This window comes from Lonchura striata, chromosome 4 (genome assembly GCF_046129695.1).
Source record: "Lonchura striata isolate bLonStr1 chromosome 4, bLonStr1.mat, whole genome shotgun sequence".
In the NCBI taxonomy this organism is placed as follows: domain Eukaryota; kingdom Metazoa; phylum Chordata; class Aves; order Passeriformes; family Estrildidae; genus Lonchura; species Lonchura striata.
Genome location: NC_134606.1, coordinates 15240394 through 15264499, shown reverse-complemented (window position 1 = coordinate 15264499; position 24106 = coordinate 15240394). Strand labels below are relative to the sequence as shown.

The following is a 24106-nucleotide window of genomic DNA, read 5'->3' as shown; positions in this document are numbered from 1 at the left end:
CATACTTGGGACCATTGTTAAGCACCACATTTTAGAAAGAGGTGAAGGTGATGCATGCCATGGATTGCATTTCATTAGGCAACGCTATGCAACCTTCAGCAACTCAGTTAAATATAATGATCTTGCTTTCAAAATGTTTAAAAATTGGATGTTAACTGAAATACTCCACTTCAGTGTAACAGTACTGTGACTGTATTGGCTACATTACCATTTAATTGTGTTTAGCACCAGAAACATACAGTTGTTACATTTCAGTTTCCTTCCGAGTATGAAAGTGCTATTCATTAATGAAAGGATGAATTGAGAAGTGTTTGTGGTGGGTTTAGTGCAATCTTTGGGTACCAAATGAATGAATGAAACCTACTGTTCCATTTCTTTTAGGTGAACTAGTTAGTCCTGTATATGTAAGTAGCTCAGGAAATCCATCTGAGTGGAGGTGGAATTTATCTCTATTTTCCTGACAGAGGAACAACAGGCCAAAAAGCTTGTCTGGATTCCTGCAGGCAGGGAGACCATGGATATCCAGGTGCTACTTCTGCTGATAATTCAGTGCAGTGTGAGGTATCCACCTGCCTCAGAATCCTCATGTTTAGGTTTCCATAGAAGCATCACAAGTACTTGCTACTTTGATAATGGAAGCCTCCAAGAAAAAATAAAAATCAAGCATCTGGAGAACCTGTGTATGCAAGGATGTGTATTTGACACACTTAAGATCCAAAAAAGACTGGAGTGGGTCCAGTGGAAAGCTATCAAGATGGTGAGGACTGAAGCACACTCCTGTGAGAAAAGACCAAGGGAATGGGTTTAGTTCAGCTTGAAGACTTGGAGAGGGAACCTAGTAGCTGACCCTCAGTACATATGAGAAAGCTGTACAGAATACAGGCACTTCACTAATGTGTGTGATAGGAAAAGAGATGCTGGTCAAAAATTGATTAAGTTATTAATTTATTAATTGGTTACAGTTCTGATTAAGGAGGATAAACACAGGAATGGATTCCTCAGAACTGCTCTGGAATCTCCATCTGTGGAGCTTGTCAAGACCAACTGGACAAAGTTTAAAGCAGCATATTCTGAGTTGATGACAGCTACGCAGTAGTGCACTCTGGTGTTTTCTGAGAGAATTGTTTAGGTGTGTTCTCTGGTCATTCTTGCATTGTATGCAGCATGACATTTTGCATTCTTGATTTTTTCAGTAGATGTCATAGTTAATATGGCATGGATTTTAGGGACAGATACCTCTCACAAGAGGACAAAGGAAAAATTTAAATTTCCCCAAAGTTTCCCACTGCTCTTCCTACTTCTGTAGAAGCTTTATGGTTGTCTCTTTTTTCCTGTTTCTCTTGCTGTTGCCTTTCCCAGTCTCTGCTTTCTTCTTGGAAGAGGGGTCGGTCACACCACAGGAGATTTTTTCGGAGTTCTCTGCTTTTCCTCTTACAAATTAGAAATGTTCTAATCACACTTCACAGATCATTTTACTGTGACAAAAAGCATCTGGTACATACATAGAAGTGGTATATACAAGAACAAGAGTAAGAACTCAAAGCAGATGAGGTGCAGTCAGTAGATGACAGGACATTTATATTATCTCACAGACATGTTGTTTGCTTTTCCATCCTGAGTCCAAATTAAACTGCTTGAATGATAGGCAGGAGGCCAGGTCTGGATTTCCAGAGCAGCTATGCTGCTATATGTACAGAACAAGAATAAAATTGAGCAGATGTCTGATGTGGAGCGGAAGTTCGTGTTCCCCTCCCCGCTGCCCTCCTCAGCGGGTTATGAAACTGTTTGTGTAACCTGCTGCTCGCCCAGGCCTCCCTCCCATGGTGGCTCTGCTGCCTCGGGCTCACCATGCTGGTAGTGAGGAAGGGAAACAGAGGTGTCCTTTTAGATTCTGCTGGCTGCAGATGTAAAAACCCTGCCTTGCTCTGTCACTACTGCTGTGGCCCATAAAAGTTAATGTGCTGGTGGTGACATTGGTTGCCCCTTTATTTGTCTTACTGGTGTAACATGAGGGCACTCCAACAAATGCAGCTGTAATAAAGTGAATAAAGTGCCTAGAGACTAGGCTAGAAGCTTCACAATGAAGGAAATGGTGAGCAAAATTCAGGCTCTGACCTCCATTTCCTCTGCCAAAAAGCCCAGCAGGAGGGCAGGAGTGCCCATTCTCCCCTCTCACCCCACTCCAAGGCACATGCAGACAACATATGGATGCTCTCAGTGAGGTACTAAAATGATCTTATTTCTTACACTCCAGAAGTTTACCATGGGAATCCACAAATGTGTGTTTGCAGCTGGGGAATAATTTGGAATAATATGCTCTTGGAATAATTTGGTCAGTGGTGGAAGGTGCCAGGAGTAAGGACTGTGGAGTAGGGTTCCCACATCTGTGTGCAGAAAACATCACTGGAGCCTGTCATGGCTGTTTGGTGCCTCGGATGGCACAAATGAAGCTGAAGCCCAAGTGTTTGAGCAGCACCTGTTTTGGCATGGGGGGAATTCACACAGCCTCGAGGAGGGCTCCTCTGAGCGAGCTGCCTGGCCCAGGAGGAGCAGCTCTGGGGCCCTGGGGGTGCTCCTGGCGTGCTCTGGGGCCCTGGGGGTGCTCCTGGCTTTCTCTGGGCCCTGCTGCACTGCTGGGGTTGGGCCGTGGCTCTGGGCTGCTGAACAGTGCTGGGCATGGGGGTTGCTGCCAGGTGTTGGATTGTGGCTGTCCTGCAGGCACAGCCTGGGAGCAGCTCTGCTCACGGGAGGGGTGGCTGGCAGGACCCTGCAGGAGGGTGGAGGCCACACCAGGAGAGACACCAATGTCTTTCAAGTCACATTGGTAAACCTGGGCCATGGGCAGGGGGTTTGCCCCAAAGGTGGGTGCCAGAGCAGGAAGAGTTGTGGTTTTTCAGAACAAGATGTCTTTCTTTCCCCAAGATCTTCCCAGATACTGCTGTCCCCCATGACCCATCCCATGCCACGTCCTCTCACCAGAGAGATGCTCCATGACTTGTTAAACCTCTCTGCACAAATCCACATGGTGTCTGCCGTGAAGGGAAACTATTCCAGGATGACAGGAGGAATTTTCACAATGTACCAGACAAGGAGAGGTAAGAGCCATTGAAGGACAGAGCATCATGTGCAGTCGTGTGCTTCCCCTGCCTTCTTGGGCCTGAAGTCTTTTGCATTGTTGGAATCAGCTCAGTGTCCTTTGGTTTTGCTTCACACTGATCACATGGCACTTGGACATCTCAGTCCAGGGTAAATCAGCAGCTGAAACAAATCAGAAACACCATTTCCCTTTGGCTTAGGGAACTATAAAACTTTTTATAGAACTCTACATATTTCACCTCAGCAGCAGCATGTTCTTTGGCAGGATCATACTTCATTTGAAGCACAATAGAAACAATCATGATTTGAAGGAACAAGCAATATTTTTTCTTCCTCACTATTAATCTCTTTAGGGTTTTTTGTTGTTTTTCTTGTTTTTTTTTTTTTTTTTTTCCTTTGGGTTTCTTTTGTTGTTATTGTTTTGGTGGAGGATTGTGTCATAACTGTTTAAAGATCACTTTTAATCTTTACCACAAGAAAAAAATATTCTTCTGAGTATATCATGGCCTTTTTTAAAAAATCTACATTTTAGTTTAACTCAAATAGCAAAGAATAGTATATGACTACTTTACAGCTACAGCATAATTTACATGAGCAAAGAAAAGTCAACTGTCTTGGATGAGAAAGCAGTGTAGAAAACTGACTGACTTTAGTATCTATGAGAAGGCACATTGTAAATATCTGAGAGACAGGAAGAAATTCTGCTGAAAATGACATTCTCAGGTTTTTAATGTCTTTGTTTCTTCTGCCAAATGTAAAATTTATTAAAAAATGATTCCTGCCATATAAACACATATAATATTTTAATTTCTAGTGTGCTTTCTACAACAGCTTTGTGTGAGTGCATCACTTGTCAGCACAGACCTAGAAAGGAAAACTGAATGCAACAGAATACTGTTCTCAGCTACAAGTGTCTCAGTGGTAGATATTGTTTAAGATTGTAATACATTTTATTTCTACATTTCCTACTATTTGTACATTTCAGGGTGTTTAAAGAAAAAAAGAAATATAAGCATGGCTTCTTGCATCTGTGTGACACAGACGTATCATTATCCATCTTTAAAAGGTTAGGAAAGAGACATGTAAGGGAGCCTCTGACAGCAGATGTGTTGACAGAAACTAGGATATTAAAGACTTCTATGGGTGTATTTAAGCAGAAACAAAAATGTAGCACACAGTTTCGTAATTCTGCTAGATGAGTGCACACATGGGAACAAAGCCTGTCCCTCACCCGCTGCAGCCTTGGGCTCCCAGGCAGAGCCAGCCTGTCCCACTGTGTGCCTCGGCTGTGCCATCAGGGGCTGGTGCACATGGGTGCAACTCTGCCCTGCCAACCATCCCTTTCTCAGGTCTTGCTGCTTCTGGTTGGATCTGCCTCCATATCTTTTCTTCCAGACATAAATCTGTCATGCTGCAAAGTGCAGATTGATATATATAGTGTGCCGTTAATATATGAATACAGTGAATATAGTCCTGCCTATGTGTGCCAGCACAGGGTTTAATATGAATCTCCCATCTGAATGCAGCAGTTTAATTAAGTTTATACTTAATTTAAATCATTACTTTTCAATTCTTTCTGTTTATCTCCTTAAATGCAATGATTTGGAGAAGGGACAAAAAGCTGATAAGGAGAGGAACAAAAATAATATTTAAAACCTAGTGGTTTTATATTTTTAAAAAGCTTTGTGCAAATACTAAGCAGCTAGTCTGGAGTAGCTGGCTCAACAGAGAACACATTGATGGGTTAAGAGAAAAGGGCTTTTGATGATGCCAAGGTTTCACTGATTATTCCAAAACTTAAATTTACAAGTGTCATTATGGCAAGAAGATGGCAATGAATAAAGTGAATTTTGCCCTTTATGTAATGCTTAAATAAATTATGGTTTAAATTATTTTGTGAGATCATTTCATGAGTTCTGTTGCCCTTCAAAAATCTCCTTTTTACCTTTCAGAAGCTGTAGAAATGTTGCAGTTTTTATTCCTGATCCAGTCTGGTGCACTCCATCTCACCCCCTACCACAGCAGTGGGTCAGCCATTGAGCCCTTTTCTGATGTAGACCATACAGAGCACTTCAGTCAGCAGCTTGTCCTAGTTCAGAGCAGTTTTAGACTTTTAGTGGTGTTGAAATGAGGCAGGTCTAAGGGTACTTTGCTGAGCTCAACTGTACTGTAAAATACCATTGTCAAAAGGAACTGGGTAGCTCCATTTATTTTCAGATCTGAGTCAAATCCTGACCTAGCACCACTGTGTTCACCACTAAACCATATCCCCAAATGCCACATCCACATGGCTTTTGAACACTTCCAGGGATGGTGATTCCACCACTTCTCTCAGCAGTCTGACCAGCCTTTCAGTAAAGAAATTTTTCCTAATATCCAGTATATGCCTCTAGCAGAACTTGTGGCTGTGACCTCCTGTTCTGCCACTTGTTACCTGGAAGCAAAGGCCAACCCCCACCTGGCTACCACCTCCTTTCAGGTAGTTCTGAAGAGTGACAAAGTCTCCCCTGAGCCCCTTTTCCTCCAGGCTAAACACCCCCACCCTCCTCAGCTGCTCTTCATGGAACTTCTGCTCCAGCCCCTTCCCCAGCTCCACTGCTCATCTCTGGACATGTTCCAGCACCTCAATGTCTTCCTTGCAGTGAGGGACCCAAAACTGAACACAGGATTTGTCCCCCAGTACAGGGGACAATCACTGCCCTGCTCCTGCTGGCCACACTATTGCTGATACAGGCCAGGGCCATTGGCCTGCTTGGCCACCTGGGCACTTGCTCAGTGTGACTTGTTCAGCCACGGTCAAACACCATTGTCACCAGCACCCCCAGGTCCTTTTCCACCAGGCTGCTTTCCAGCCACTCTCCCCCAGCCTGCAGCACTGCCTGGGGTTGTTGTGACCCATGTGCAGGACCTGGCACTTAGCCTTGTTAAACCTCATCAAATTGGGCTCAGCCCCCTGATCCAGCCTGTCCAGGTGGATCTGTTCCTGCAGAACCTGAAGTCATTTGGACTGTGTCATCAATACACATATAATAGTCACTATCTAGTAATTAAAGATTGTGTTAAATAGTCAAGGACTCAGATTCTGAAGGCTGTGGATGAGCAAAGTGGGAGGTGGTTATGGGAAGGCTGTTCTTTAACAGATACAGCTTCCAGCCCTGTTCCCAACCAGCAGGTTTGTTAACAAGGACTTAGGTCCTCTTACCCACTTAGAGGAGAAACGTCCCTGAATTCCCTGATGGCATGAAGTAGGACATAGATGTGAGATTCCTCTACAGGCACAGAACAAATAGAATTAAAAATTAGTAAAAGGTTACTTGGTGCATTCATGTGACATCAGAGGGGAAAGTGGTAATTTAAACTGGAATTGGAACTGTAATGCTGCATCTTCAGCAGTGATATTCTGATGTACTGCTTTTCGCCCATTTTCAAAAAAGTTCTGGCTGAAAAGAACTGAATTATTTTAAGTCCTAAATATTTAGAATATTGCTAGTTCTCTGCAAAACCATTAGAAAGGTATTAATACCTAGTGTTTAGGACTATTAATTTCTTGTCTGTTGATGGTCTCCACATGGAGGAGCTGTAGAGTTAGAAATGATCCAAGAAAAAAACACTTCAGAGATGTCCTGTCTTCTCTAAGTTAACTGAGCAACCCCAAAATCTATCATAAATGTTGAGGTATGTGAATGCTTTCAGCTTTTGCTGACCATAACAAATAGCACTAAAACTTGGAAAGATGGATTGGGAAACTTTTTTACTTTTTTTATCTTGGCATCTATTCACTACATACCTGAACCTGCTGAGATCACTAAAATGAAAATGGCAAATAAGATTTTTCCATTTCCTTTGTCCTTTCTCTGTGCCTTTTGAGGGCTGTGTCAGATGTGGGAATGCTGAGAGCTGCCAGCCCACACAGCAGCTGTGAAATGCAGACCTCTGTGGTCATTCTTCTGCCTTGTTGAGCTTCCAGCAGGAGTTTTCAGAGCCCCTTCCAGATGTGAGCTCTGGAGCCCTACAGCTTATACTGTGTTTCAAGGGTAACCCAAGGGTCATGGAAGATAAACTTTATGGCTAATCCTCGCAGTGGACAGGTCACATTTTGGGGCTGACATGCCTTGTGGAGGCATAGCTTGTGTTAGTCCAAGACCACTTTTTCTATGTAGCTGAAATAGCTTCTTCAAAAAAAGAAGGAATAATCTAAGTCAGTCAAATAGTTGTCACAACTGTGACTGCACCTTCCTGCTGTCATTGCTGTGGTAACTGCTGTGGTTTAGGAGCCAAGGCAGTGTGAATGCAGCTTGGACATCAGTATTTTTAGTGAAGGAAAAGTGTTGGGAGTGAGCCCTGTGTTGGTTCATTTTCATCTGGAATCCACTGAAATAAAAATTTCTGTTAGTTATTTGCAGGATTTAGGTCTCTGTGATAAGTGACCCCAGGCATCAGTGAAGCCTCCCACAGTCATTCACTCTCTCCAGTGGGATGGGGGAGAGAAATAGAGAGGGAGGAATGTGGGTAGAGATAAATACATTATAATGAGTGAAGGGAAAAGGGGAGAAACCACAGCAAGTGATGCAAAGACATTTTCTTTACACCTCCCCCAAGCAGGCTGGCGCCCACTAAGACTCCAAGCTGGGTTTGAAGGACAACCCCCAGTTTTACTGCTGTGGGCAGTGTCATACAGCATGGAATAGCCCTGGGGTCAGCTGTCCTGGCTCTGTTCCTTCCCTGTCTCTGGCACACCCCCAGCCTCCCTGCTGGATGGAGAGGGGGCAAAGTGAGAAACAGAGAATGCCTTTGTGCTGCTCAGTGACAGCAAAAACATGGGCATGTTGTTAGCACTGTTCTAGTCACAAATTTAAACACAGCACCATATGGGCTGCTATAAAAAGCTAAATCCATCCCAGCCAGACCCTGCACAGTCTCCTGCACCATAAAATCCCTGGTTTTCCATTCCTCTTTCCTGGTTTCCTTTTCCTGGAACAATTTCTTCCTGTTTCCATTTTCCCACTGTACTTAAAAAGTGTGCATGAAATGAATGTTTATGCCTTAGAAAGTGCTAGAAACACCTTGCTGTGCTTGAAACCAGTGCTAAAATTATAAGGCAGTGATAAACTCATGAGTGTTTCTTAGTTAAGGTGGAACCATCCATTCTTCTCTCTCCACACAGAATATGCACCAGTCTTTTCAACAAATATACAAACACACCCACGAATATTAATGACTATAACAGAAAGAAATTATTCAATGCATGTTATGTTATGTTTTATGTTATGTTATGTTATATTATGTTATGTTATTATGTGCTATATATATATGCACATATATATTTATTGGTACAGCTGAATTTATTTCCAGACTTAAGCTTTATAGAAAGGGTGCTGAGAGCGGATGAAGACCAGAGTTATCACTGATATAATTACCAGACTTTTGAAAATCCATGTATTCTGAGCAGGACTGCATTAGAGAAAAACTAGAAAGGAAATCCATGTGTCTTTTATTTCTGAAAGTAAAAGGTTCAGATCACATGTGGTTTACCCCAGACACATCCTCAGAAGAAGTAGTCAGCAGCTGGGGAAGAATGTCTCTCTAATACACATCTTGTCCTGTACATACTCTGCCTTCAACTCCATTTACGTTGATCCTTGTGTCACTTTGCAAAAATATCACAGTGTGGAAGAATTTCACCACTGATCTAGTCAGCATTTGAAATATTCCATACTTCCTTTGCTGATCTTGGTTCCCTTCACCTAGGCAGGATCAATTTGTATTTCTGCTGTGTCTACACAGTGAAAAAAACCTAAAACAAATACCTAATACCAAATAAATCTTACTTTCATGAGAATCTGGATTATAACTAGAAGAGGGCTGAATCTCATTTCTTACCTTCATCCTCCTGAAGTAACTCTACAAGTGTTGCCTTAATGCAAAATCTTTTTCTGCTTTTCACCTGGAAACGTATGGGTACCTTTGTGCTGCAGTGCTTTAAAGAGAGCTCAGGCACTCAAGACAGCTGAAAGAGGTTGGAGCATCAGGCTCAGTGCTTATGGCAAGCAGGGCAGTCCCTTGTGTTCTAGTGATACTGTCTGATGATTTCATGCAATGTGTCCATTTCTGCCTTCTCATAGCTACTCATGGCTTGCAATGACCCTGAGCAGACTAAAGGCAGTCAGTAATTTACAATGGCATCTTTTTGTTATTTTACTCACTTTATCTCTCTGTAAGAGACCCATCCTTTGTGTGATTGTATTTCTGAAGCTTTTCTGGTCAGACAGAGAGGCTCTTGCATTGCTCTAAGCTGTGGAAGCCTTAGCAGACTAAGACAGGAATCTATCAATAACTTTTTCCCTTGCCTGCCAAACTTGAGCATGTCCTGAATATCATGAAGCTGTGCTAATAGATCTAGCAGCCAGCCTGTTCAAATAAAACCACAGGACTTTGAAATCACTGTGCTTGGAAAATCTTTAGCTGTGCTCAAGTGAGAAATTATTAACTTGTATTAGAGCCAAAAGTAAATGAAAGTGTATGTATTCAGCTTTTAAGGATAAGTTCTTCTGGATATTGGAAAGATCACTATGAAACACATTTCAGTCTACTATCCCTTTATTTCATGTTATTTTTATTTATTCTGAGATTTTTTTTTCTTTTTATACAAAATGTATCCCCTGTATTCTATGAAAGATAAATCCTGCAGAAGAAGAAAAAATCAGTTCTGGGGGTTTTATCTATCAAATACCATTTTTTATTTAGTGATTCTGTAACATTATCAGAAACAATCAAGATCTTAAGGTCTGCTTAGATTTGGATATGTTTACCACCAACTCTTGTGTCTTGTATACTAACAACCATTTTTATCATGACGTCAATATTTAATACCCTGTATAGAAGAAGATAATCATGTTTATTTAATGGCAAATATTTATACCTCTTTAAATTGTTTCAACGTCAAGGCAAACTTTCTTTAAGGTCGGTCTGACATACTTCCACAATAAAATTAGGGGAGAGGAGACATCTCAAATTTTCCTTGTTTGAATTCGGAAGGCCTCTTCCTGCCAAGGCAAAACACTTTGTAAACTCCCTTTAGCATTACAATTTTGGGTCTTCTGTTTAATATGTGGGTTTTTTTCTCTGTATTATCTCATTAAATAAGAGGAATTTCCTCATTATTTCAGAAACATTCCTAATGTCTATACTCCACCACGGGCTTGATCTGCTTGAATTAGTCAAAACCACTTGTATTTTTGTGAAAACAAAATTCAAAAAATATCTCTGTCCTTGACTAGAGGGATGAAGCAGTGCTCTGCAGGTCTGAAAGCCAGCTCTGCCAGTTCCAGCTGCTGTTCAGTGAGCAGGGATTAACAGCTGTGACTGCCACATGTGAGCTGGGAGCCGAGAACAGAGCCTTGGTGGTAACCAACGTCAGGATTCTTTAATCAGAATGTTGCCAACATAATGCACCATGTAAATAAAGAAACACTACAAGTAAAAACTACCAACTTCATAGATTAAGAAGGTTAACAGTAATACTAGACTTAAAAATGATGGATAAAATTATTAAGCTGTTGGTTTCACTTAGAGATAACCACTATACGAAGCAGCAATGTTCACTCAATTTGCTAATGTTTGAGTAATTCAGTTCTTAAATGCAAAGGTGAACCTCTGCATGAACTGGAATTTGCTATAAAATAACCTTACTATTTAATCTTGTAAATTGCTCTTTGTTATTAGCTTAAAATATAAAGCAGTCATTTGATTTCTGTTGTTCTGTGATTAACTTACAGTTAATACTTGTTTGAATTTACTAGTGTTTGTTTCTTTTTGTTTGGTTTCATGATATTAGTTTTCATTTGGATGCTGTTCTGCCAAATTCAGTTGTCAATTTTGGTCAGTTTATTAAATAATTGGATAATTGAATAAAGTCTCAATGAAGAGAGGTATCTCAATGCTGCCTTTTTTCATATTTATTTAACTAATATGATTTTAAACCCAGGTCAGAAGTAACTGAAAATTGTTAACTGATGAGTGATGAGTTTGCTTGCACTTCTTTCAAATAATTGTGCCATCATGTAGAAAAATTAATTAGCAGAGCTCAGTGCACTGAAATCATAGCTACATTTTAAATTAAACAGCCACTTCCAGAGAAAGGCCAGTAGGCTGTGGAATATTTTTCTGAAGTGTTGGGCACAGGCAGTGAGATGCAGAAGAGCTGGTGATGGTGTCAGTGCCTGTGAGACAAGTATTTTGTTGTTGTGTGAAAGGGCTGCAGCACTTAGGGCTATTAGTTTACTATCTTTTGTTAGTCCTCAACTCACACAATCAAGAAGGAAATGAAGTTACAGTTCCTTGCCTGAAGCTTGTTTACCCAGGGATGGGAATGCCGTGCCCACAGCCACGGTAAAAGGTGATTAGGTAGAGGTGTGACTGCCACATCTGTTCATTAGCACCCCTAGTCTTTCAGCAGGTATTCCTCACAAAGTGATGTACACCTACAGCCTGTGCCTCATTATATTTTGTCAGGGAACAGCACAAGAACAGGCTACTTTGTTTTAATTACAATAAGAATTCCATATTGATGATGTGTGTGGTTATACACCAAAAATTGCTTGAATGCTGCAGGACAGTACTGATGGACCTTAATTTGAAATGAAAGTAGCTCTTCACATCACTGATGCTGGATCTGTTTTAATTCATCCTGCCTGAGCATTTGCACAGACAAAAACATCTTGCTGCCACACTGACAAACAGCTGATATTCTATGGAGACCTATTTTAGGTGGTCAAAGAAGTTCAATAAACCATTTACTATTCAAAAATTAAATTAAAATTTTACTGTTTGTATATAAAATTTAGTTTTTATTCTGTGAGGAAAAAGCTATGATCTAACAGGAGCCTCTTGATGTCACAGAGACAACACCACAAGAAACTACAGTTTGCAAATAATGCATCACTGCAACTAATAGCATCAACAACAATAATTTCCTATGTAAAAAACACATATATGTGAATAATATTTAAGCAGCAAAAAGAACTAACTGAGGAAATACTATGCTTCTTCCACACCAATTAATCATAGCTAGGAATAAGGACAAAACCTCTTCTCTTTGCTTAAACAGCAGAATTTAATTATTGGTTTAATTATAACAATTCTGATGAAATCTAAAGATGCTAATTACCTGTCTCAAGTTTCAGTCAAAAGACACAGAAGTATCTCTGGACTGAGATTTTCCACACAGAATTTACACTGGGATTTGGGTATCCATGTTGTAATTCTCAATTACTACTTTTATTTGCTAGTGCTGCTAATTTTTTTCCTATGCCTTTTTATTTGAATAACTAAACAGCTCTCCATAAGTTTTGCATTCAGGTTTGCCATTTGTTGCATGGATTAAATTGTCTTTTGATGAATTGTCTGCATGCTTGTTCTGTGGCAAAACTATGTATGCACTTTACAAAAAAGTGCATACATAGCATTTCAGCTCAGCAAGGGCACAACTAAAGTGTATTTTAAAGTGTGCATGACAGAAAGGAAAATATGCTTTTTTGGAAATCATATTATAACAGGTTTTTGCACCAACTTTTTCGTTGGCAATTAGGTGCTAATTAAGCATCTAAGAAATTGAGCCCATATTTTAATTTTGTGTACTTTCCTTTCAAAATGAAAATTGAAGGAAGTGACTGTTCTGATCACCTGATAGTACAGCTCCCAGAGTAATTTCTGAGGTACAGGATGAATATATGCCCAGGTAGGTGGAAGACATCCACACAACATCAGTTCATATCTAATAATAACAAAACAAACCAAAAAGATATTCTGAGGGCATAGCAATAAAACCCCCTGATGTCCAGACCAACCTCCATAGGCTGAGGTTGTTTTTGTGCACCAAAATATGTCAGTCTTGGTTTCCTGAGATTTTGAAATCATCTAAGCAGGTCAGATAAGAGCTCCAGCTGGCTTTAGACAGATTATCTCAAAGATGATAGTGCCCATGTCAACAAACACTTGACTGCAAAACTCTCTACAGAAGCTTCTGCACACTACAGACAGGAGGAGCTGACAAGTCCAGCTTGCCACAACCCCGGGGAGGGAATACCAAAGGAGCAGAAAGCAGATTTTCACTTTTGCAGCCTTTTCTCTGCCTGTCTTTCCCTATTTTTATGAAGTAGTAGGACTAGGTTGATATGTCCTATCAACAATGGAGCACCTGAACTGACATTGACATTAAAACTGATTTTGCTTGTCAAAACCATCAAAACAGGGAATTTTGGAAGTGATGAATGTTGGAGTGCTTAAATATTTTCAATACCTTGTGGCTAGTTTCACCAATAAATGGCATTTTGTAAATGCAGACAAAAAAAAAAAAAATCATTGCAACATAATCTACAAGAAAATTCCCTTTCCAGGCGAAGAACATCTGTCATTTCCAGTGAATATCTCTGAGAAAGTCTGTTTCAGAGCTGGAACAGGAACACAAAGGTCCTTCCTGTAAATCATGTGCTTGGTCACACTTCCCATGGTTCCTTACATACTCTCTTCTACCTATCTGGAAACATAGTTCAGCTGCAGTAGGAAGGTGGTTTGGTGAAGTTTTTGGTTTGGTGAAGTTTTTGACTTTGGCAGTTCCTTGCCAAAAGAGCAGCTTGCCCAAAGCTCTTATAGCTGAACCTTTTGAATCTGTCCAAATATTTCAATTTATAGTACGTTTACCCAAGCAATCGGGCATGTTAAAACTGAACCCAAAACATGAGGTTAGCATTGCCCTTTGGCTTTATGCTGTCCCCAGAGTAATTAACCCTGATGAGAGGTTCATTAGCTGCAGCACACAGCCACACTAATGCAGCTGCACAGTTTTGAGGATCCCAACTAAATACTAAATACTTCAGATGGCACTTTGCCTACTTGTGGTATAGTTTAGGATTTTTTTTTAGTTTAGGATTCCTGAGCATGACGGTGTCTCCCTTACTTACCTCTTACATTTTCCTACTTCTCTGATTCCATTCTACTACACATTATTATATATTTTCTGATCCCTGAGTCATCCCTGCCCCTAATTCATCATCCCTTGTCTGTGTTAACTACTTTCACATTTAGTGGACTTTTGCAAAAAGTTTCATATATACTTATGCCAATCAAGAGTGCACAGGCAACATCTGATGGCTGAACTCAATCAAAAAGCAGACATATCTTTGGAGATAGTCCTGATATACAGATCAAACCCTTTGCATTTAATTCTCTACATTTCCGTCCTGTGCATGTTGCAGAATTGCACTTTTTATTCCTACTTTTGTTTGTGATTTTTTTTAAAGAAATTAAGAGTCTCCTCATTGTCAAACCAGTCTAGACAATGCCTTGCCTATAGCACTGTCTTTTGATATCATTCCATTTACATTGGATGGGAAAGAACCAAAGAGGAATGCCTATTTATATCTTACACCAGTTTCTGCTTTTCTCTCTTCTTGCCTCCTTCTTTTATTCTGATATTCCCCAAACATATACAACAAATCCCTCACATTTCTTCAGTAAAACCTGAAGCAACCAAGCTACAAAGAGGGATGCCTATCCCCAGCACTGAGTGTATTTTTAGATTTATCTGTTGCTTTTTCTTTCAATCTGGTCCCATAATGAGCACTCATGATGTAACCCACATCTTTACACAAAAGTTGTCAGAGGGGGGAACATGGATCATTGCTATGCAGCTGAACCCGAGACCTCTCTGTTACTACTTCTGCATGGGCTTGAATTTGTTTCTGAGTTTCATGCTTATGGACACTGCCCTAAATGCAGTCATATAATCAGAGAATGCTCGAATGGTTTGGATTGGAAGGGACCTTTAAATACCATCTAGCTCCAACCCCCTGTCACAGACAGGGAACCTGCCACTAGACCAGTTTGCTCAGAGCCCCATCCAGCCTGACCTTGAACATTTCCAGGGATAGGAAGTTCACAATCTCTCAATAACCTATCCAGTGTCTTGCCACATTCATAATAAAAAAAATTCCTTACTCATATTTTATCTAATCCTAATCTCTTTCAGTTTAAAGCCATCACCCCTTGTGCTATCATTACATGCTTTGTACAAAGTCCCTTTCTGGCTCTCTTGTAGACCCCCTTTAGGTACTGAAAGGCTGCTGGAAAATCTCACTGGAGCCTTCTCTTCTCCAGGCTGACTCACCTGCTTCAGCCTGTATTCACAGCAGAGGTGCCCTCTGATAAACTTAGTGGCCCTCCTCTGGACTGGTATTCCTTACTACTCATATAGTTACTTATTATAGGTGTTTGAAGTTGTTCAATACCATTTTTTGTGACACAGGGTAACAAAAAGTTCAAAAGGTAATTTTGATATGCTTTGTGGAATTGTTTTCATTGTCATTATCAAATTCTGTTAAACGCAATGATAGTGCAATCTATTGAGGGCATTGCAGGATGCATCCCTCAATAGCTGGTAAAAGACATTTTAGATGAGATCTGATAAAGTTCTTGTCATTGTTCAGGAGGAGGGAAGGACTTGGCTAAAGGAACACCTGAATTACACAAGCTCACCTTGCCACCCCCACAGCCCGGCAGTTTTTGTACCAGGAATGAGAACTGGCTCTTTTCCAGGAGGTGTGTCAGAGGTACGTGAGCCTGGCCCTGAAGTACCTTATTGTGTTGTAAGTCTTTCTGGAGACCACAGGCGTGTCCCTGCCTTTATAAACCCCGAGCTGCTCTTCCAACCAGCTCTGACTCTGACAAAATAAGGGAATTGCATCAGGAGCTGTGTTTGGGTGTCTCTGAGCCCTCTGCAAGGTATGTATTTTAGTTATTTTACTTTTGCACTGTTCCACTTGCAGCAAAAGGCTACTGTGAAATCATTATCCATTTTAATGTTATAAGTTGCTGTCTTTGCAACAGAACTGTGAATGCCATATGAGGTTCCCTAAAGAGGGGTTTATGGAATGAAAATTTGTGTGTAGTACAAGGCATGAAGGAAATCGAGTAAGAACTAAGTAGAGCCTGCTCATATAAGCTGTTTCCTGTGTATTCTGTATTCTAAATTCATGTAACTAAAGATATTTGCAGATAACTGAATGTTGAAATAGATTCCTTATTAGCCTGGCTGCACATTGATTTCTGCTTTGTAACACAAAAACTTGGCTACAGAGATAACTATGATGGAAACATTTAAAAATACATTTAGGGATTTAATCATCAAAATTCCAGGTTCAAACCTCTCTTTGATCCTGAAAGCTGCATTATAAAGGCAAACACCTACAGAAATAAGCATGTCCTGTGCAGATGTAGGGATCACCTTGATAATAATTTGCTAACTAGCTACATTTCAAAACTGAAGTTGCACGTTTATCCGTGGAATTTGGTGGCTTTAAACACAGCCCAGTACACTGCAGGTTATCTTCAACAGCAAAAAAGGTTGTTCTGTTTGTTTAGCAGTCAAGATGGAAAAGAATGCATTAATAGTTACTTTTTGCTCTCTGGAAAGAAAGCCATAACCAACAAAGACAACCTTTTTTTTTTTTTTCAGAGCAAATTTGAAATACTGGCATAACCAGTGAATTTTCAGGGTGCTTAGAAAATAGTTTTCCTCAATGTAAACCAAAGAGTTTCCTTTTTGTCTGGCATATTTTTGAAGAATAGCCAGAGGTTGGAGTCAAAAATTCTTATGAGTCATTTTACAGAATGAGAGATAGTGGGAGCAACCCTTTTATTGTTATCATTTAAGATATCCATCTGATATTGACAAATCCAAAGTTTAAATTCCTTCTCTGAGTGCAGAAGAAATTTTAATTAAGGTACCTCAGTCACTGGGCAGTAGCATGTTCCTGGCAGTGATTCTTCTGTTCCCCATTGCATAGATAAAGAAGTAACTGAAAGTTACTCCACAACCTCTTACAAGGATAATTCATAATGGTATTTAAAACAGGTACTATCTACACAAAGGACAAATAATTTTGCTGATAACATCACTTTAATAGGTACCAAAGAGCAGTGCAATGCCATGTCTGAAGAACTTCAACTCTCAAATGTATTACAGCATTATTTGAAAATGGTTTTTATTGTTTTGTTTGTCTGTTTGTTTGTTTGCTTTGAAGGCAGATAACAAGAAGGACAGAGACCATGAGGATCAAAAGCTTTGGACTCCTTTGTGTGTTGATGCTGGTATCTCAGATGCTACTAGCCAACTGTGAAAGACAGAAGGAAAGAAAAAAGGGAAGACAAGGCATAGAACATGGTGGAAAAAACCAAAAGGAATCTAACCAAGGAAATGAAAAAGGGCAGAAGTCAAAAGGAGGAAAATCATCTCCAAAAGGCAAGTTTGAAACCAAAGAAAATGCTGAGTGCACCTGGTCAGTGGTGGACACAAATGCTGTCACTGTGCACGTACAGTGCAAGCACGGTGACACAGAGTTCTGGTGTGAATTCTCTGGAAACCCTTCTAGCTGTGCACAGTATGCAGCAAACCAGAAATCCTACTGGAAACAAGTCTCCCGATCTCTAAAGAAGCAGAAGCATATTTGTCAAGACCCCAAAAGTGTACTAAAATCTAGATTGTGTAGGAAAGGCCCACCAAGTGCTCACCTCAGGTTGACTCACTCAAGCCTGCTAACAGCAGTGGGTCTTGCCAAAGAGAACACAATGCATCACGCAAAAGAAGCTGTTCAGACTCCAGCAGATGCCTCTGTGACTGAAAAAAGGCCAGAACACAGTCCTCAAGACTGTGTTGAAGATATAGATTACATTGACCAGAACAAGGTGGCTGAGGAATACTGTCCAGAAATCTTGCTTTCTTTCTGCAAACTTTTTGTCACAGCAGTCCAAGACAAACGATGCTGAGGAGGTGTTTCTAAAGCTCTGAATCATAAAAGTCTGGTCTCTTTTAAGTTACTGCAAACTAATCCAGATTTTATTCTCATGTTATATAGTGTATATAAGCAAGAAGGAATATATTTTTCTGATTTTGTATATACACATCAGACTACTCTAACACATTTGAAGATGTTACAGATGTTATGTGCCCGCAGATTGCTGCCCAGTGGATGTGTGACCAGTGGATATCACATACTCTGTGCAGAAGTGTACCAGTAATATCCTTGGCCCTCTTTGAGCTGTGCTAGCCACAGTGACAAATTCAGTGTCATGAACTTCTTGGTTATGCACAATGCTTCTGACCTAAAAATTATTAAGAAAAATAAACTTCAAAATGCATTAAAAGTATTTCCTCTCTCTCATTGTGTTTTACTAGATTTCTCTATAAGTGCTAAAGCTTTGTCAAAGAATGATTTTTCACAATATCCAGGTAAAGTGTTGTTCATAAAGTAGTTTTAAAAATACTTCTGCAGCTTTGCAGTGTTCAGCTTTTGATAGTGAGATACATTATCGTTAGATTTTCATCATTGTAATAATGAAGGGCAACAAGATTTTCTAATTGTCAATAAGTGTGCAAATTGTCAGGTTTTAATCTCACCAAAGGATCTCAAAACACTTTGAAAACACAAATTCCCTCTTTTCTCCTACAGTCTGAAGCACATTGTACAAACTTTCTCAGAGACACAGGGATAGAACGAGTTACACAAGTTGTACATAGGTGCTTATTCAATACATAAAGAGCTCATATTCTACACTGCCTGCATGGGTTTTTGAAATTCTGTATTCTTTTATCTTTCTCTATGGAGGACACTAATATTTTTCTGTTCATTAAACTTCATCTGTGTTAAAAAACCCAAACAAAAGATCAAAAATCCACAACATAAAAACCCCACCCAAAACTCCAAGAATAAAGATTTTAGACAATGTAAAGCTAAAGAATGACAGCTAATCTTTGCCAGTTTTTGACAATTCAGCTGGAAGAATTGTAAAATACAGCTTACACTTTTCTTGTGGATCTGAGCACAGAAGTATGGTCATCTGCTAGTGGTCTGCTTGAAGAAACTTTAAATTTCATGAAAACTATTCCCCTGATAATTTCTACCACATTAAATTAGCATTTCTGCCTCTTGAGAAAATATAGCCTGTTTCCTTCTGTTAATATGTCATTGCTAGAATATTTTTAAGATGTGTAGTTATGACTTGAATGTGGGATGATGCTATTAGTCAGAGAAACTGAGAAGGATTCAGGTGCAATTTTACAAGTAAAAATGGCAAAAAAGAAGCAGATTCTTCTACTGAAGCTGTAGTCTCTGCATGCCCTGTGGAAACACTGGTTGTTAGCAGGCTGTGCAGGATAAATTTGGTTGGACTGGTGCCCACAGCAAAGCAAAATTCCAGTAAAAAGGGGCATCAACACTAACACATGTGAGGCTGGAAGACACAGCCATTTCAGTGCCAAGTAGGGTGGGAAAACAGCTATCAGCTCTTTCTTATTAAGGAAAATACATAAATGCTAAAAGGGCAGGTAAATTGCAGCTGCTAGACACTTTGTGTGTTGGCCTACACCCCTTCACATTAGGAGATGATTGAGATAAGAAAATAAAAAATGCAGAGGAAGTATTAGGAGCTTTATTTGTCCCAAGCAATCATACACTACAGTAATTAATTATTACTGTCTACTCTGGTATACAGACACCTTCCTATTAGTTCCAGATTATAACCAGAGCACGGGCAGGCCTGATTTAAGAGGCTTACTTGCTCCAGATATTTTGGAGAACACCCAATCCTACCTACCCTTAGCTGCTGTTACTCTCGGGAGCAGTGAGGTGAGGACTTTGTTGCCTGAAGCACGATCTCTGTGCTCTCAGTAGCCAGAAGGCACTGCTCTCCCTGTGGCTGCCAGCCAGCCAGGCACACTGGGCCAGCGACATATCCCAGAGCAAATTCCAGCCAGGGATTCCAGAGCTGTGAGTTACATCTCCATGTGCAGCACTGCCAGCACCTGGACCCACGTGCTGGAGTTGCACGTTCCTCTCCAGGGATGCATTACATTGCTTCTGCCTCATCTTCTTGTTTCCATTCAGGGCTGACTTTTGTCTTCATGCGTGGCTCTTTGCAGGAGGAAAACATGCTCATTCTCAGAGAGTATGGGAGTATTCTCTGAGAGCATTCTCAGAGAGCTCACAGGTGCATTTCACCTTCAATGCAAGCAGCTGTGCCAGGATGAGTGTGGAACATCAGCAGATAAAGGGGATCTCTGTGCAGCCTTTTTCCTCAAGGATGGGCTAATGTGAGAGTGACGATCTCAAAACTGTCTCAGACAAAGTATGGAATTTTTTACCTCCATGAGAGTGTAGTTTTGAATGTTCTTCAGAAGGGTGCAGATATATCTGGAGTCTAACTTCATCACAGCCTGCTCTATAATTGTACTGACCACAGCTCTGTGGCTAAGAGGGTCTAAGGTCCCACTGCAGTTACCAAGCCCTGTGTTTTTTCAGCCAACATCCACACAGCAATTACTTGACAGCAATCACATATGAGTCTTTCTCTGGGGCATTTACAGAGTCACTGAAGTCAGTATAACTTTGGTGATTGTGGAGCCAAGCTACATAACATCAATAAAACATTTCCTGGTATTGTTCAGCTTAGAACCTCTGCTTGGTATAAAGAAGTTCACAGCTGAGCTCAATTCTCTGACACTTTGTCCCAGGTGCACCAGTTGTCCTCGTGTCAGATCTTCATGTTTGAAGATCTTGATGGTAGTGACTTTTCTAACACCTTTTCTAGCAGGGCAGACAGGACTGCAGTGAAGGAAAACTATGAATGGGTTTGAATTCTGAGTGTGTGGTCCAAGTCCTTCAGTCCAACCATATTGAAAACCTACAGTCCCAGCCTTCCTAGTGTTAATGTGAGTTATGGAAAAAACATCCCTATTTTACACCTGGGGAAACGACGTACAGGAAGGCTGGATGACCTTGGCAATCATGGGAAGAATATCAGAGGCTGGATCAGCTACCAGACAGAGGTCTAGAGTTCCCTTCTCCCATGCCTCATGATTACACCATTCTGCACAAGAACTGCACAGATTTGTTCTTGGAGATATCCAGCTAACTTCTAGATATTTAAAAAATTTTAGGAGTATCTTGGTGAAAAATTAGATTGCTTTCTGGGCAATATAGTTTGTTTTCCAGACAACCCTGGGTGTTATAATTTGAATTCTTTCTTGGGAAGAAAGATAGGGCTTTTGAAGAGAGAAATCTTATTTTAGCTTCTGAGATGAAGCTTCAGGGAGTTTCTCTTCTCCTGCAATATGGAATACTTATACATTTGGTAAATGCTTTAGATGATGCATGATCCTTTTAGATGGACCCAACCCCCACATACTCCCACAATCTATTAAACTTTCTTCAAACTTAGGAGAGTCAAAAAACCAATTTTATTTTAAAAAGAAAACAGGAAAATTTGGAAATTTTCAAACAGTTATCTCCTAACTTATGATGGTTTTATCTAGAAAAAGTTACATATTTTTTTGTATTCACTAGGAAATTGGAAGACATTGTTAATGCCAAGCAAATAGCTCTGTCAGTGCAGCACTACTTAAGAATCTGTAAAATTGCAGTTCCTTCAAAGTTTTATTCATTACTATTTACTGCAGTGTATTTTATGCTCACTTTCACGCACAATTTCATTTGAATGAGCTCCCACTCCTTTTGTAACCTCCTTTATTCATTTACCACTGTGGTGACAGCACAGATTATGTATCTAATCTCCTATGTTGCTTGACTACTTGCAGGAGAATAGAACTGACTGACTCAGCCTTCCTGCTTCCAGTTCCCCACCTCCTCTTGCCCCAGGGGGCCAATGGGTACGGCCACTTGATATCACCTCACCTGGAACTGGCCAACCCTAGTGGAGGCTGTGTTCAGACAAGACACATTTCACACTGCCGTGCTCTCTGTGTAGACAGAGCTGAACCTGGATAATGAATTCCCCTCCTTCTTCCACTTCTGCCTTTTTTTTTTAGGGATGCTGCCCTGAGCAAGGCAGCTCAACACTTGTTGGTAGCTGCTGCACCTCACTCATACCTCTGCTGGGTTTGCATTCCAATTCAATGTATTTCTATATAGTTTGTTCCTCCAGGCTGTTCCAAGATACCATAACAGGAGTTGATCAAAAGGAAAAATCCAGCTTCAAGGATGGGAAATTCAGCAGGTTCCAGCCTGCAGGGGCTCCTTGCAGTCTTGTCACTTGGATGATGCTCCTGATGAGAGCATGCATGTCCTCTGCCTGTTATCACCATAAATGCTGCAAGTCCTAGGGCATTTCTGTGTTCTAACATCCAGGAACTTCTTTCTGCTCCCTCCTTGACTGAGCAGGGGAACTCTGAACCCTGGCTGCAGTCATCATCTATCTTCACAGAGCCGAGAGGAGAAGGCAGAATGCAAGACTCCCAGGAAGGTTAAGGGTTATCAGACACTGGACACCTGGAGGGCTGGGAGTGTCATCTGTGTGTCTCTCCTGCTCCTTCCATTGCTGTCATTACAGAGAGACAATATATGGTCACAGATAAAGAGAAGGGACTGGCCATGTCATAATGCTTTTTACCTGTTTGCAGAGCTTTGTAGCAGGAAATGATGCATTAAGGCCTAGCTTATCTCTTAAACAAGGATTGATACATAAGGGATTTCTTTGGAAACATACTGTTATCCATGTAAAGTATGTGTTTTATTTAGACACCAGAGTTTCTTCCAAACTTGCTCATCAACCCCACTGTAAATGCCTGGTTTTTAAAGAAGTAAGTGTAAAAACAGTGAAATGTTCCCATTAAGACAATGTTACCTGCCTGCCTTGGCCACAGATCATACCAGGCCCCATGTGGAAATTATAAACTTAATTAACCCAAAGCTCCCAGCAGAACATGTAAGTCTCACACTGATTTCCAGGCAGCAAACAGACACATCAAAGGGACTTTGTTATATAATGAGAGCCTGTGACGTGTTCAAAACCATCCACCAGTGTGCACGTACAAGTACTCTGTGGCATTTTGTGTGTGCCAAGGAAGAGAGTTGTACCAGCCAGCCAGAATGTTTGATGTTAAAATTAATCTTAAAATGAAGGAATTACATTATTATCTGTAACAGGAATATATTCTGTACATCTATAATATGTGCACTAATTATCTGTAATAGATGTGCACATACAAGTACTCTGTGGTGTTTTGTGTGTGCCAAAGAAGAGAGTTGTACCAGCCAGCCAGAATGTTTGATGTTAAAATTAATCTTAAAATGAAGGAATTACATTATTATCTGTAACAGGAATATATTCTGTACATCTATAATATGTGCACTAATTATCTGTAATAGATGCGCTCAGATTTTAGAATATTATTTAAATAATACAAGTTACCTTTACATCTATTGCCTGAAGGTGCTGTGGTCTCTAGAGTCACTCAAGAGATGGTGTGGTTCCCCAAAAAATCTTGCACTGCTTTTGGACTATTCCACAGCAGCTGAATTCCTAGAGATGTACATGCCAGCTCTGTTCCCATTGCTTGTTCAAAGCCTGCAGTCCTCAGTGTCTGGTAGGGAGGCCTCCAGGTAAGTGTTAAACTCAGGAAAGCTCTATTCCTCACTTCCATGTGCAAATGACACAGAAGAGAGGTAAAGAGTAAGCTCAGAGACAGACAGCACGTGGAACACTTGGGATGCTGGATTTGTGCAGTTCCAGAGGAAATATGGTCTCCACAGAAATGGTGACACATGGGCTGCACGTGCTGGTGCAGGTGGGGTGCTGGGGTGCACAGCCCCCATCTGGGTTAGGGATCAGCTTGCTGCTTGTACAGGGTCTCTAGAGCTCCCAGGCCACTCTCACTGCAAGTGAGGACTTTGGCTGATGATGTCCTGGCTGGTATCCAGAGAGGTAATTACGCTGTGCTGCCCAAGCCTTCCTCAGAATTTCAATCAGATGCAGCTTTCTTCACTGTCTTAAACTGCTTTGTGCTCTGACTGTTAATGCTCTGGTGTGGCTGCTGTCACGTAGGCAGCGGTCTGGAAGAATATTTAGAAGTCCCCAGGTCTGAAGGAGAATCAGTAATTAAGGCAATTTTCAACAGTTATTTAGAGAGAAAATATTAAAAAAAATTAAAAGTGATGGTGTA

The 24106-nt window shown here is 40.7% G+C and overlaps 1 protein-coding gene across 1 annotated transcript; it reads left to right on the top strand.

Annotated features, from left to right (window-relative positions):
* The first annotated feature begins 15769 nt into the window (after positions 1-15769).
* Positions 15770-17916, top strand: FGFBP1 (fibroblast growth factor binding protein 1). Its single transcript, XM_021554326.2, has 2 exons — positions 15770-15873; positions 17175-17916. Exon 2 carries the CDS (start codon positions 17200-17202, stop codon positions 17914-17916), a length of 717 nt encoding a protein of 238 aa, XP_021410001.1. The 5' UTR covers positions 15770-15873; positions 17175-17199.
* Positions 17917-24106: the final 6190 nt, after the last annotated feature.

Excerpts from the sequence above, each read along its gene's own strand:
- FGFBP1 (XM_021554326.2), top strand. The coding sequence starts at position 17,200 with ATGAGGATCAAAAGCTTTGGACTCCTTTGTGTGTTGATGCTGGTATCT.